The sequence below is a fragment of the Ranitomeya imitator genome, chromosome 6 (assembly GCF_032444005.1).
Source record: "Ranitomeya imitator isolate aRanImi1 chromosome 6, aRanImi1.pri, whole genome shotgun sequence".
Classification (NCBI taxonomy): Eukaryota; Metazoa; Chordata; class Amphibia; order Anura; family Dendrobatidae; genus Ranitomeya; species Ranitomeya imitator.
This window is the reverse complement of record NC_091287.1, coordinates 284,821,297-284,837,122: the sequence shown is the minus strand read 5'-3', so window position 1 is coordinate 284,837,122 and position 15,826 is coordinate 284,821,297. Positions and strand designations below refer to the sequence as shown.

General features: G+C 48.0%; 1 protein-coding gene across 2 annotated transcripts in view; it reads right to left on the bottom strand.

Annotated features, from left to right (window-relative positions):
• Positions 1-15,826, bottom strand: part of C6H5orf22 (chromosome 6 C5orf22 homolog) — a 145,740-nt gene that overhangs the window by 39,974 nt on the left and 89,940 nt on the right. For both annotated transcript variants that reach the window (XM_069730618.1, XM_069730616.1), the window contains exon 7: positions 10,766-10,832. In XM_069730618.1, the coding sequence (XP_069586719.1) occupies positions 10,766-10,832 (67 nt within the window). The remainder of the gene's footprint in view (positions 1-10,765; positions 10,833-15,826) is intronic.

Below are 15,826 nucleotides of genomic sequence, written 5' to 3'. Positions count from 1 at the left end.
ATCAATAACATATGAGCTTACAGCATGTCATATATATGAGAGTATAGCATATCAGATTATAAAACAAGCGAAGCTAATACCAGGGTGGGAGCTGTGTCCCCCAATGAATGGCTTGGAGAAAAGGATTTTACGGTGAGTACACAAAAATCCCCATTTCTCCTTCGCCACATTGGGGGACACAGACCGTGGGATGTCCCAAAGCAGTCCCTGGGTGGGGACAACATCAAATCAGGCCCTGTGTAACCGCTACTTACAAGTGCGACCCCTCGGCCTGCAGAGTCAGCCTGCCCAGACTCCTATCTGTGGAAGTGTGGGGATTATAGTGCTTCAAGAATGCATGCGGACTGGACGAATCCACAAGCTTGCAGGCGTGCCTTGTCGACGCCTGGTGCCTAGAACCCACGATAGACAGGGAGATAGGCTGACATCTAACACAGAAGGACTCCTGGATGGTGAAAGGAATCCACCAGGCTAACATGGCCGATGAAATGGCTAAACCCTTCCTGTAAATGTCAGGAAGCCTTCCTCTTACCGTCAGGAAGCCCAAGATACAGTGTCCAACCTTCGGAAGGACGCCGTCCTCGAGACGTACCTACTCAGAGTACTCACTTCGTCCGTAATATGGGGAACTCATTCCATTTTTTAGACTGGTGCCGACAGATGAGGGAAGAACTATGCCCTCATAACAGTGGTAATACAATACCACCTTGGTAACAAGGGACGGGGATGGCCTGAGGACAACCTTACCTTGAAGGAAATAAGGGAAAAAAGTCTGAAAGGACCGAGCAGCTAGCACCGAAGACTCCTCAGGATGAGGAGATCGCAGAGAAAAAAGGGCGACCTTCCCTGATAGTAAAGTCTGTCCGAAAAAAAAAAAAAAAAAGTCTACTGTAGGACTCCTAGGACCATTAAGGTCCCAATGATCTAACGGTATGTGATAGGGAAGAACTACGTGTGAAAAACTCCCTGCGAGAAAGTCCCTACTTAGTCTTGTTGCAGAAAGGCGGAAAGCTACCAGCACCGCAAGCAAAAAACTGACGTGGTCAGTGCGGATTTCCAAGGATCACTGGGGCCTTTTCTGCTTCTGAAAAGCTGTTGGAAGTAGTGGAAGGGGGGTTATGGAAACTGGTACCACGGGAAGAACCAGAGCATGCAGTGCAATGGCTCTTGGATCTCGAGGCCGAACCACGAACGAGTACATTGGCGATCAGTCTGGACGCCATCCGAACTACAACTGGAGAGCTCCAGTGAAGGCAGATCTGATGGAAGACTTCCGGGTGAAGTTCCCACTCACTTGAGGCAAAACCCTGACGGCTGAATATGTTCACCGCCCAGAGTTCTACTCCTGGGATATGTACTGCCGATATCATCGAATGATAGAACTCGGCCCATCAGAGGATGTGAGGTTCCTCGGCCACGACGCCTGACCGTGGGTACCTGCTAGATGATTGACGTATGGCACAGCCGTGGCATTGTCCAATTGAATTTTGGTGGGTTGACCCGCCAGAAGGCAGTGAACCTACGGTAGGACTACCGTTCGGATCTCCAGAGCAATGCTCGGGAGAAGAGGACTGGCATTGGTAGTTACTAATAACCACTGAACAGGGGGAAAGGCCCTGGATGAAGAAGGAGGTCAGAGACTATCGTCTGAAAGTCTGTTTGACTTGCTGAAAACAAGCGGAGCAAAGGAAACTGCTTCCATTGTCATGTCCACTTTTCTTCAGAACCCTCCCAGCAAATTGAATGAAATGAGGGGATGAGTGATCAAGTGCGCGAGCTCCCTGTTGAAGGGCCATGACCTTGTCTGGAGGGACAAATACCATCCTTCTGGAAGTGTACCGGATCATCTTCAAAAGGGATATCTGCGGGGCTGGAAATGAGGAAACTTGTCTAAGTTTAGCTGCAAGCCCAGGTGAGAGGGTATCGCAAGTGATATAGACTACTTAGCATAGTCGGCCAAACAGAGCAGGACGACCACGCCTCTATGCAAGAGGAACATGACAGCCGCCATGAGCCTTGCGTGACTTGAAAATGCTGGTCACAAATGGAAAAGCAAAGGAATTTTTGAAGAGGGTAAGCATCCCGAATGTCGATGCCAGAAACTCCAGCTTTTTCTGTTGAAGTAATGGCTGAGCGGAGGAACTCCATTCGAAGAAGGAGAACCTTGTGAAAGGTTGTTAGAAGTTTGAGGTCAAGGATCGGTCTTCCTTTTCATTCCCCTTTTTGGAATCAAGATCCCTTAGACCTAGACTGTCCTTGACAACCCTTCCACTGCTGGTCGGGGCTGTAGGAACGTACGATCCTTTGTTAGTTTCCCGTTCAAAAGATTTGATTGGCCAGTTGTATTGTCTTCAGGAAAAGGTTACTGGTGTGAATCAAAGTAGTTAAGGTCTCCAGCCAGGAGACCATTGCTGTAGCAAACCATGCGGCGGCTAGGGAGGGTAGAGCGCTGGACTCGAAGCCGCAAAACGGAATGAACCAGATTTGCTATCTGACAGTCCGTGGCATTTTCAATTGATGACACATCGGGCAGGGATACTGGTAGGTATACCACAGGAGATTATACCCGGTTAATCTGCCAAATGGCAGAATGCGCAGCTGCATCCAGCAGGTCATAGTCTCTTGTCATCGCCGCTCTCTTTTGACCGTGCAGAGTTAAAAATTAGGAACCCTCGATCCACCATCCTCTTAACAGGGAAGTGGAGAGGGATCATCCGCCTTCTTGCATCTTCTTTTAAAGAGTGGTGATGCAGAGGGGGGAGCTCAGATGCCCGAAAAGGGTGCCTCTGTACATCCACAGAGTTCAGGTCTCCGGGTGGACAGGACAGGTTGTCTGGCATTAGGCCTGGATGCAGAAGAGGATACATGGAGGCGACACTCCGTGTGCTCGTCTGTTGATGATGTGGGGAGATCAGTGCCCTTTAAAGGACCCGTCGCCCTTAAAAAAAAAAAAAAATCAGACGAGGCATGGCATCCCACGTAGAGGCTTCTGTCCAGTGAATCGCATATCCGGACTGGATGGCAAATGCTCTACGAGGGAGTTTAGTCTCCTTATGAGAGACACTGCGTAATCTAGAGCAGGAACGGAGTCCTCGTCAATGTACAGAGATTGGTTGATGATATAAATAGGCGAGTTCATCCTTTACTGAAGCTCTGGCAAGTCCAGGTCCAAGGCAATATCCGATCCATGTTCAGTCTTGTTCTCAATCCTTGGAGAGAGATCATGAAAGCTTCCGTTTTCTAGATGCCTGTACGTTTCTAGAATGCTCGCGGCCCCTGCTAGCCAACATATCCCATGTAGGAGAGAGACCATGTATATCGGTCATGCGAGCACTCCGAGCCACGTAGGGATTCAATCTCTTCGTCACTGCCGCAACCCATGGTTTCTCTGACCAAGTCCACTGAGGGAACTAGGTACACTGGGATAAACTGGGATCAGCGGCAGAGGGCTCCTCAACTCATTCATGACTGACTTCGGATTGGTCATGTGCCTTTAAGACCAGGGAATACTGGTCGTGTGCCTTTAGATATTAGGGAAAACTGTTCGTGTGCTTTTAAGACCAGGGAATACTGGTCATGTGCCTTTATCATGCCATGTTGCAGAGTCGTTGTGCCCCTTTAACACAAAGTCGTTGCCCCTGTGTGAGCCGGCTGGGTGGACCAAGATGGGAGTTGCAGAGGTGATAACATTTTGCAGAGAGCGAGAACCGCCAATTTGGGGGCGGAGCCACAGGCACGACGTGGGCAGAGCCCGAGACTTCCATGAATAGGCCCAAGCCGGAGCCTAAATTTCTGCAGCCGGCGAGAGTGATACCAGCGGAGGAAGCGAGGGGCGTTGCAGTGGCCGATAAAATTGAGCGCTTCCGTGCCAGAAAAGTGGGCAGAGAAGCCTTAGGGGGCCATAGTTCGCTTCCGGGGTGCGGCCTACACATTGGCCGAAGCCGGGGGCTAAATTTTTGCAGTCGGCCGGAGCGTTACCTCAGAGAGGTGGGCCACAGGGAAGCCTGAGACTGCCTGTGAGCATGTGAATATCCCACTGCAGAGGCCACCACTGACAGGATCCACTCACCATCGGTGCGCGTCCCGGCATGGAGCCGCCGCGGATCACTGCAGGTGAGGTATTGCAGCGGACGGTGCGGGGATAGAGGGCTAAACCCCTTTGTTAGGGAGGTGGAGAGGAACCGTCCGCCTCCTTGTGCCATCCGCTTTCACAGTGGTGGGACAGTGGGGGCTGCTCGGACGCCATAGAGAAGGGCCTCTGTACATCCACGGAGTTCAGTCCCCGGGTGGACAGGGACAGTTGCCCGGCATTAGGCCTGGCTCCAGGAGAGGAAACATGGAGGCGACACTCCATGTGGTCGGCTGCTGCTGGTGTGGGGAGATCGGGACCGTGAAGGAACCGTCGCCCCTGAAGTGAGCTCAGGCATGGCTTTCCCACGTCGCAGGAGAGGGTACGGGGAGGTATACTCGCCTGTTGATGATTCGGGGGAAATCGGAACCTTGAAAGGATCCATCGCCCCCTTCACTCCGTTAATTAAAAAATAAAAATTTACAGAAAAGTAAAAAATAAAATAAAAACGTTAAGGTCTCAACCAGACCCTGTGTGCCTCCTACAGACACTAAGCAAGAACTGGTTAGCTGAGATCCGGCAGGAAGGTGTATACTGCAGGGGAGGAGCTAACTTTTTTTGTATCACTTAGTGTCAGCCTCCTATTGGCAGCAGCATACACCCACGGTCTGAGTCCCCCAATGAGGCGAAGGAGAAAAAAAGGTAATCGAGGACCGTAAATAGCCCTGGGGCCTGAGGTTCCCCACCCCTGGTTTAGAAGGAAATTGGGGAAAGATTACGGTACAGCCATCCAGAGATTAAGGCTAAGTGCACATGTTGCAGAATTGCCGTGGAAATTTCCGCGGCAATTCTGTGCCTCCTGCCGTGGGTATATCGCATGTGGAATTGGCATGCATATTCCCGCAGAAAACTAGCGTTCTGCAAGCATAATTAGCTTGCAGAATGCTAGCGTTTTCCAAGAGATCTGTAGCATTGCTTGGAAAACTGATTGACAGGTTGGTCACACTTGTCAAACAGTGTTTGACAAGTGTGACCAACTTTTTACTATTGATGCAGTCTATGCCGCATCAATAGTAAAAGAAGGAATGTTAAAAATAATAAAAAAAAAAAAAAAATGGTTATACTCACCTACCGCAAACAGCCGATCTCCTCAGCGGCTTCCGTTCCTATAGATGGTGTGTGTGCAGGACCTTCGATGACGTCGCGGTCACGTGACTGCGACGTCATCGCAGGTCCTTCACACACACACCATCTACAGGAACTGAAGCGGCCGCGTGCAGCGCTGAGAGGCAGGAAGACTCCGGGGGCCATCGAAGGTGAGTATATCACAATTTTTTTATTTTAATTCTTTTTTTTTTTAACAATTATATGGTGCCCAGTCCGTGGAGGAGAGTCTCCTCTCTTCCACCCTGGGTACCAACCGCACATGATCTGTTTACTTCCCGCATGGTGGGCATAGCCCCATGTGGGAAGTAAGCAGATCAATGCATTCCTAGGTGTGCGGAATCCCCGCGATTCCGCAAATTTAATGAACATGATGCGTTTTTTTCTGGAATGCGAATCCGCTCAAGAAAAAAATGCAGCATGTGCACAAAAAATGCGGATTGCATTCTATTAAATAGGATGCTTAATGTGAGCGTTTTTTTCGCGATTTTATAGCATTTTTATAGCGAAAAAAACGCGAAAAATCTGCTACGTGTGCACACAGCCTAAATGGTAAATTCTGTATTGGGAAGTAGTTAAAACATTAACACTAGAAGTCCCAGAGAGGGGTCATTTAACATTTCTACCTTTGAAACCTTTGGAGCTCGAAATTTCTTGGACTTCTAGTGTTAAAGGTGAGGCCTCGTACCTGACGCATTTCTGGTGTAATTCTACGTCCGGTCTGCAGACTTCTGGAACGCAGTCTGCGTTCCATGGCCTATTTGACCTTATTTCCAGTGTGCAGGCCGGTGACATGCATCCTGCGTTCCACAATCTACAATGCAGGATGCGAAGACAGAAAGAAGGAGATGCACACATGGGAATGGAACGCAGACTGCGCTCCACATACGCAATTCTCCCCTATGGGGGCGGAAGTGACAGTATGACCTGATTTTTGCGCCAGATCTAAATATATAATTCGAGCACTGAAGCCTTGCCGCACACAGCATTGTCTCTGGCCAGGGGGAACATTGGAGCCCTCACCCTGATCCCCTAATGAACCATTTAGTAGAGGGGGAAACGTGTCGGGCATGAGAGGGAATCTAATAATGATAAGTTAAGTACTCGCTGAATTGATGGTTCTTGGAGATTACATAAGGTTATATGGGCCTTGTGCAATAATCTGAAAAACATTGTTTCTGCAAAGCTGTACCTACAAAAAAAGCTGTGATATCAATCCACTATTGGTGGTTCCTTAGTGACAAAAGTATTTTATATTATGGAATACATTTGAATATTTTTTGATTTTCCCCAACCAGGAAAAGCTGTAGTAACATCACTTACCTGTGGTCTATAGTGTGAAAAGCACCCAGCCTTTGTACGGCTTAGGCAGTGTGTAATAATCTACTGTGCACTTTTTCTTCGCAGCCAGAAATATAATTTGATGTGATTATACACCTTACCCTACCCCCCATTGTTTTTATTTTTAGGTGTTTACTGACATGACTGAGTCTGGACTGCACATCTCCTTGAACATAGAGCACCTACTACAAGATATTTTTTCAGACTTTGTGTCTACAATTCTGGGAACTTTTTTATATTGATTATTTGTGTATGTGTGTTTTTGTGTAATCTTAGTGTATAGTATGTGGATGGTACAATAGGGTTTCTTTCTGCTACAGACGCTGAGCGGGGGCGCCATCACGTCTACAACTAATGTGCCAACCTCCGCTGGCAGGTAGGGCAATTGTACAGGGCTTCTCTAGAGAGAGATTTGTACCTATTAAGTTATTATGTTCCTTTTGAACCCCATCTGTTTGCAAATTGTTGCACAGTTTTTGCACCTTCATGTTTTGATTTTTTTAATCTTTAAAAATTATGGTAACTTTTATTAGTCTAAGAGGTCTTTTTTCTCCCATGTGTTTAATGTTGTGATACTGCCTGCATCTCATCAGTACTGTGGTTCCTGTACGGTCCGCAGTCTGTTGGATGTCAACAACAACTCCCTGTACTACCTTAGCATTATTAAAGGGAATCTGTCACCTCATTTTTCGCATATAAGCTGTGGCCACCGCCATTAGGTGCTTATCTACAGCATTCTGTAATGCTGTAGATAAGCCCCCGATGTAACCTGAAAGATAAGAACACAAGTTAGATTATACTTACCCGGGGACAGTCCGGTGCGGTCCGGGTAGATGGGCGTCGCGGTTCCAGCACCTCCCATCTTCATGCGATGACGTCCTCTACCTTGCTTCGCCAGGCCTCTCTGACTCTTCCAGGCGCCTACGCACTGCAGTACTTTGCTCTGCCCTCAACAGGGAAGAGAATTACGCCTGCGCAGGAGCCGCGACAGAAGATAGGAGTATGATGACATTGTATGAAGATGGGAGGCACCTGACCCGGACCTGCACGCCTACCAGACCCGGACCGCCCCTGGGTGAGTATAATATAACCTGTTTTTCTTATCTTTCAGGTAACAACGGGGGCTTATCTACAGAATTAAAGAATGCTGTAGATAAGCCCCTAATGGCTGTGGCTGCAGCTTATATGCGAAAAATGAGGTGACAGATTCCCTTTAAGGACATTCCAAGAGTTGTAGGTTCATGTAATACAAATATATGGGGCTGACCTGACATTACAATTGATTGTTATAATAAGCTTGGTGATGTCTTCATGTACCGATGGTGGTTCTGTTGATGTATTAAATGTACAAATGATAGTTCAGTTGATGTATTCATGCACTGATGGTGGTTCTGGATATGTATTCCTCTAATGGTAGTTTAAATGACATTTCTGTACTGCTGGTGGTTCTGGTGATGTATTATTGCACTGTAATTGGTTCTTATCCTGTACAGATGTAGCAATCCATAACTTACAAGATTAGAGGTGTTGTAATGAACGAGCTTGGGGAATCTTATGCTGGACACTACATGTGTGCCTGTACTGTATTGATTCTCCAAGCTCGTTCATCACAACACCTTCAATCTGGCCTTGCACATCAACTCTGGTGGGCCAGTTGCCCCCACACACTGCTTTGTTAATAAATTGTGAACGAGACACATTTTACAGCTCCAAAGTTCAAGTCCTCATTGATATTAATCTGGTTCTGGTTCAGTTCTGGTTTGGTCTATTACCAGAACCCGGGTCCTTTCACAAGTCCGCTCATCCCTAGTTATTACGTTTTTATTTATGTTCAGCACATTAAAGGGGTTGTCAAAGTGTGTGATGAAAATCATCACTCTATGTAACTGCAGACTACTGAATTCTTACAGCGAACGTATTGCCAGAAGTATGCAAATCGCATACTTGCACTCACATGTCCATCCACTCTTGCCGCCACCACTAGAGGATCCTGACAATGTGACGTTGTGAGAATTTAGAAATCTCTAGGTAACTGCAGACTTCTATCACAAATCTAGACAACCCTTTTAAATAGAACATTAAGGGAACCTGTCAGATCCCTCATGCCCTCCAAACCAGCAGTATTCACCTATGTGTGAGTAAATTCCCAGCCTAACCACCCCTGCATAACGTTAAATACAGATTTTAAAAAAGGATTTATTATGTCACTTTTTTATGCTAATCAGGGTTTTGACTAGTCGACGGGACGTTAGTTTCTCCAGACTACTCAGCCCTCCTTCCATGTTATCACGCCCCTGTGGTTTGGTGTAATAAGTTGCACGAGCTGGCTTCATTGCTTCCCGGCTTCAGAGGCACATTGCACATGATTGGAAGTTTAGAAGATGGCTTCCGGTCATGTGCAGTGCGCCTCTGATGCTGGGAAGCGCACACCATGCTTCAGTGGCGCAGTGATGCTGCAGAAATGAGCATCGCACATGTGCAAAATTTGCATGAGCTGGCTATGAAGCCAGCTCGTGCTCAATTGTTTTAACATGGAAAGAGGACTGACTAGTCTAGGGCAAATAAGACCCCATCGTCTAGTCAAAACCCTAATTAGCACAAGAAAAGGGGGCATTATAAATGCTTTTTTTAAAACATTTATTTAACTGAAAAACGTTATATTGGGCTGGTTAGGCAGGGAATTTACTCATACATAATGCAGCTGAGTTGAAGGACATAGGGACCTGTCAGGTCCCCTTTAAGCACTTGAAGACACAAAAGAGCACAGTAAGACCAAAAAACACTTTGTAAAAAAATTCACAGTAATAAGCCAGTGCTAGTAAAAAGATGGAAAAAACAGGGTATTTGGTTGATACTTTTTTTTGCAAAAAAAGGTATACTAAGCTGCTCCACCAATCGTCAAGGCATACCCATATAGAGCAGTCTAACTGACGTATGTAATCCCTATCTGATGTATTCAAAACCTGATCATCTGTATATTACCTGTATAAGCAGGGTTCAGAGAGGGAATGTCCATGTGGACGCGTTGAATGGAACAGCTTTTGTGCAAATGGCCCAAAGAGTGGTGGATAACTCCCCAGTCTTGTAGACACAAGAGAACAATTGTGGAAACAGAAACACATGGGCTACTTGAACAATGAACAAGTCTGTAGGAACATGTTCACACACCAAATACATCAGATAGGGATTACATACATCAGTTAGAACTGCTCTATATGGGTATACCTTGACGTTTGGTGGGGCAGCTTAGTATACATTTTTCTTGCAAAAAAAGTATCCACCAAATACCCTGTTTTTTCCATCTTTTTTACTAGCTCTGGCTTATTACTGCGATTTTTTTTTTTACAACAGAGTGTTTTTGGTCTTACTGTGCTCTTGTGTCTTTAAGTTTCTTGGTGGTGTGTGAACATGTTCCTACAGCCTTGTTCATTTTGCAAGTAGCCCATGTGTTTCGGTTTCCCTTTAAGCACTGTATCATGCCTAATGATAACTTTGTGTAATATACTTACTGTCAGGACTCAGCTCTGCTTCCTGGTTCCAGTGGTCATCACATGATCACATATGTGATTTTCATACCTTACAGTCACATGACAACTGGCTTTTCCTCCTGCTTCACTCAATGAAGCAGGGGCTGTAGTATGTCACTGAACATTGAGAGAGTCAGAAAAAACTGCTCCCTAGCATATAAGTAGTCACATGACAACTACTTAAACAGATTAAGCTGGCGGGGGAGTGATAAAGCCTAGATACACCTCTGCTGGATTCTATACACCTGTAGGAATGGGGATAAATCAGAAAGCCAAATTCAATGACTAGGAGGAGTATCCGGATACAATTATCCATATATTGTACTAGAATTCCAGTAGGACCCCATCCAAGTAATGCAAATGTAAGCAAAGCAAAACTTTTTGTTTTTTAAGCAATTAAGGACCATGTGCCATTTTTCCTTGTAGCTGCAGCATCTCTGCTCGTCCAATTACAATGGAAAACTGCAATTCACCTGTTCCCTACTTTTGGACCCCTCCAAAAAACAAACAAAAAAAAAACAAAAAAAAAAAAAAAACAACATTTGGGGACTGTTAAACAACCAGATATCTAAACCTGCTAAAGAGAGTCTGGTAATTTAAGGGGTTAAAAAATTAAGTGGCATTCTGCAGACAGAAAAAAAAAAAGAAAAAAAAAGGTCTTTACCATTTCATAGTCAGGTGATTCCATTCGACATTTCAAACTATTCACAAGCTGGACAAGACTGCTCATTCTGAAAGAAAAGGACAAATCTTCACTTTGCATGCAGCATTTATCCATACAGGGACAACAACATTTTAAAATCAATGGTGGTAGTACATTAGTCATTGCTACAGCCACATGATGTCCACGCAGCAAGATAAGGCTTGCAGATTGACAGTGAACATAGTGATAAAGAGGAAGACCAGCGAGTGAATGTGAGTGAGTGAGTGCGCGCGAGTGAATGTGTGAGTGAGTGCGCGCGAGTGAATGTGTGAGTGAGTGAGCGCGCGCGAGTGAATGTGTGAGTGAGCGAGCGCGCGCGAGTGAATGTGTGAGTGAGTGCGCGCGATTGAATGTGTGAGTGAGTGCGCGCGAGTGAGAGTGAGTGCGAGTGAGTGAGTGCGCGCGAGTGAATGTGTGAGTGAGTGAGTGCGTGAGTGCGAGTGAGTGCGAGTGAGTGAGTGCGCGCGAGTAAATGTGTGAGTGAGTGAGTGCGCGCGAGTGAATGTGTGAGTGAGTGAGTGAGTGCGCGCGAGTGAATGTGTGAGTGAGTGAGTGAGTGCGCGCGAGTGAATGTGTGAGTGAGTGAGTGCGCGCGAGTGAATGTGTGAGTGAGTGAGTGCGCGCGAGTGAATGTGTGAGTGAGTGAGTGCGCGCGAGTGAATGTGTGAGTGAGTGCGCGCGAGTGAATGTGTGAGTGAGTGAGTGAGTGCGCGCGAGTGAATGTGTGAGTGAGTGAGTGCGCGCGAGTGAATGTGTGAGTGAGTGAGTGCGCGCGAGTGAATGTGTGAGTGAGTGAGTGCGCGCGAGTGAATGTGTGAGTGAGTGAGTGCGCGCGAGTGAATGTGTGAGTGAGTGAGTGCGCGCGAGTGAATGTGTGAGTGAGTGAGTGCGCGCGAGTGAATGTGTGAGTGAGTGAGTGCGCGCGAGTGAATGTGTGAGTGAGTGAGTGCGCGCGAGTGAATGTGTGAGTGAGTGAGTGCGCGCGAGTGAGAGTGAGTGCGAGTGAGTGAGTGCGCGCGAGTGAATGTGTGAGTGCGAGTGAGTGCGAGTGAGTGAGTGCGAGTGAGTGAGTGCGCGCGAGTGAATGTGTGAGTGAGTGCGCGCGAGTGAATGTGTGAGTGAGTGAGTGCGCGCGAGTGAGAGTGAGTGCGAGTGAGTGAGTGCGCGCGAGTGAATGTGTGAGTGAGTGAGTGCGTGAGTGCGAGTGAGTGAGTGCGCGCGAGTGAATGTGTGAGTGAGTGCGCGCGAGTGAATGTGTGAGTGAGTGAGTGCGCGCGAGTGAATGTGTGAGTGAGTGAGTGCGCGCGAGTGAATGTGTGAGTGAGTGAGTGCGCGCGAGTGAATGTGTGAGTGAGTGAGTGCGCGCGAGTGAATGTGTGAGTGAGTGCGCGCGAGTGAATGTGTGAGTGAGTGAGTGCGCGCGAGTGAATGTGTGAGTGAGAGTGCGTGAGTGCGAGTGAGTGCGAGTGAGTGCGAGTGAGTGAGTGCGCGCGAGTGAATGTGTGAGTGAGTGAGTGCGTGAGTGAGAGTGAGTGCGAGTGAGTGAGTGCGCGCGAGTGAATGTGTGAGTGAGTGAGTGCGTGAGTGCGAGTGAGTGCGCGCGAGTGAATGTGTGAGTGCGCGCGAGTGAATGTGTGAGTGAGTGCGCGCGAGTGAATGTGTGAGAGTGCGCGCGAGTGAATGTGTGAGTGAGTGAGTGCGCGCGAGTGAATGTGTGAGTGAGTGAGTGCGCGCGAGTGAATGTGTGAGTGAGTGCGCGCGAGTGAATGTGTGAGTGAGTGAGTGCGCGCGAGTGAATGTGTGAGTGAGTGCGCGCGAGTGAATGTGTGAGTGAGTGCGCGCGAGTGAATGTGTGAGTGAGTGAGTGCGCGAGTGAGAGTGAGTGCGAGTGAGTGCGCGCGAGTGAATGTGTGAGTGAGTGCATGAGTGCGAGTGAGCGAGTGAGTGCGCGCGAGTGAGTGAGTGCGCGCGAGTGAATGTGTGAGTGAGTGAGTGCGCGCGAGTGAATGTGTGAGTGAGTGAGTGCACGCGAGTGAATGTGTGAGTGAGTGAGTGCGCGCGAGTGAATGTGCGAGTGAGTGAGTGCGCGCGAGTGAATGTGCGAGTGAGTGAGTGCGCGCGAGTGAATGAGTGAGTGAGTGCGTGAGTGCGAGTGAGTGAGTGCGCGCGAGTGAATGTGTGAGTGAGTGAGCGCGCGCGAGTGAATGTGTGAGTGAGTGAGCGCGCGCGAGTGAATGTGTGAGTGAGTGAGTGCGCGCGAGTGAATGTGTGAGTGAGTGCGTGAGTGAGTGCGTGAGTGCGAGTGAGTGAGTGCGCGCGAGTGAATGTGTGAGTGAGTGCGCGCGAGTGAATGTGTGAGTGAGTGCGCGCGAGTGAATGTGTGAGTGAGTGCGCGCGAGTGAATGTGTGAGTGAGTGAGCGCGCGCGAGTGAATGTGTGAGTGAGTGAGTGCGCGAGTGACTGAGTGAGTGAGTGCGCGCGAGTGAATGTGTGAGTGAGTGAGTGCGCGCGAGTGAATGTGTGAGTGAGTGAGTGCGCGCGAGTGAATGTGTGAGTGTGTGAGTGAGTGAGTGCGCGCGAGTGAATGTGTGAGTGTGTGAGTGAGTGAGTGCGCGCGAGTGAATGTGTGAGTGTGTGAGTGAGTGCGCGCGAGTGAATGTGTGAGTGAGTGAGTGCGCGCGAGTGAATGTGTGAGTGAGTGAGTGCGCGCGAGTGAATGTGTGAGTGAGTGCGCGCGAGTGAATGTGTGAGTGAGTGCGCGCGAGTGACTGTGAGTGAGTGCGCGCGAGTGACTGTGAGTGAGTGCGCGCGAGTGACTGTGAGTGAGTGCGCGCGAGTGACTGTGAGTGAGTGCGCGCGAGTGACTGTGAGTGAGTGCGCGCGAGTGACTGTGAGTGAGTGCGCGCGAGTGACTGTGAGTGAGTGCGCGCGAGTGACTGTGAGTGAGTGCGCGCGAGTGACTGAGTGAGTGCGCGCGAGTGACTGTGAGTGAGTGCGCGCGAGTGACTGAGTGAGTGCGCGCGAGTGACTGTGAGTGAGTGCGCGTGAGTGACTGAGTGAGTGCGCGCGAGTGACTGTGAGTGAGTGCGCGCGAGTGACTGAGTGAGTGCGCGCGAGTGACTGAGTGAGTGCGCGCGAGTGACTGAGTGAGTGCGCGCGAGTGACTGAGTGAGTGCGCGCGAGTGACTGAGCGCGCGAGTGACTGAGTGAGTGCGCGAGTGACTGTGAGCGCGCGAGTGAATGTGAGTGAGCGCGAGTTAATGTGTGCGCGCGAGTGAATGTGAGTGCGCGCGAGTGAATGTGAGTGCGCGCGAGTGAATGTGAGTGAGCGCGAGTGAATATGAGTGCGCGCGAGTGAGTGAGTGCGCGCGAGTGAATGTGAGTGAGTGCGCGCGAGTGAATGTGAGTGAGTGCGCGCGAGTGAGTGAGTGCGCGCGAGTGAATGTGAGTGAGTGCGCGCGAGTGAATGTGAGTGAGTGCGCGCGAGTGAGTGAGCGCAAGTGAGTGCGCGCAAGTGAGTGAGTGAGTGAGCGCGCGCAAGTGAGTGAGTGCGCGAGTGCACGTACGTACGTACGTACACGTATATACATACATATATCAGCACTACCAAAAACAACGGGTGCAATAAAACCTGTAAAGGTGATGGCCAAACCTCTAAAGTAGAAAATCAGGAATAAAAAAAAAAACCAAACAGGCAGCACTCCAAAAATCAAAATGAAAAAAACTTTACTGATTAACCCCTTTACCCCCAAGGGTGGTTTGCACGTCAATGACCAGGCCAATTTTTACAATTCTGACCACTGTCCCTTTATGATGTTATAACTCTGGAACGCTTCAACGGATCTTGGCGATTCTGACATTGTTTTCTCGTGACATATTGTACATGATAGTGGTAAAATTTCTTCGATATAACTTGCGTTTATTTGTGAAAAAAAAAAACGGAAATTTGGCGAAAATTTTTAAAATTTTGCAATTTTCCAACTTTGAATTTTTATGCCCTGAAATAGAGATAGGTCATGTAAAATAATTAATAAGTAACATTTCCCACATGTCTACTTTACATCAGCACAATTTTTGAACCAAATTTTTTTTTTGTTAGGGAGTTCAGGGTTAAAAGTTGACCAGCAATTTCTCATTTTTACAACACCAATATTTTTTAGGGACCACATCACATTTGAAGTCATTTTGAGGGGTCTATATGATAGAAAATACCCCACTGTGACACAATTCTAAAAACTGCACCCCTCAAGGTGCTCAAAACCACATTCAAGAAGTTTATTAACCCTTCAGGTGTTTTACAGGAATTTTTGGAATGTTTTAAAAAAAATTAACATTTAACTTTTTTTCACAAAAAATTTACTTCAGCTCCAATTTGTTTTATTTTCCCAAGGGTAAGAGAAGAAATTGGACCCCAAAAGTTGTTGTGCCATTTGTTCTGAGTATGCAGATACCCCACATGTGGGGGTAAACCACTGTTTGGGCGCATAGCAGAGCTCGGAAGGGAAGGAGCGCCATTTGACTTTTCAATGCAAAATTGACTGGAATTGAGATGGGACACCATGTCACGTTTGGAGAGCCCCTGATGGGCCTAAACATTGAAACCCCCCACAAGTGACACCATTTTGGAAAGTAGACCCCCTAAGGAACTTATCTAGCTGTGTTTTGACAGCTTTGAACCCCCAAGTGTTTCACTACAGTTTATAACGCAGAGTCGTGAAAATAAAAATTATTTTTAGCCCCCAGTTTTGTATTTTCCCAAGGGTAAAAGGAAAAATTCGGCACCAAAAGTTATTATCCAATTTGTCCTGAGTACGCCGATACCCCATATGTGGGGGGAACCACCGTTTGTGCGCATGGCAGAGCTCGGAAGGGAAGGAGCGCCATTTGGAATACAGACTTAGATGGATTGGTCTGCAGGCGTCATGTTGCATTTGCAAAGCCCCTGATGCACTTAAACAGTAGATACCCCCGAGAAGTGACACCATTTTGGAAAGTAGACCCCCTAAGGAACTTATCTAGATG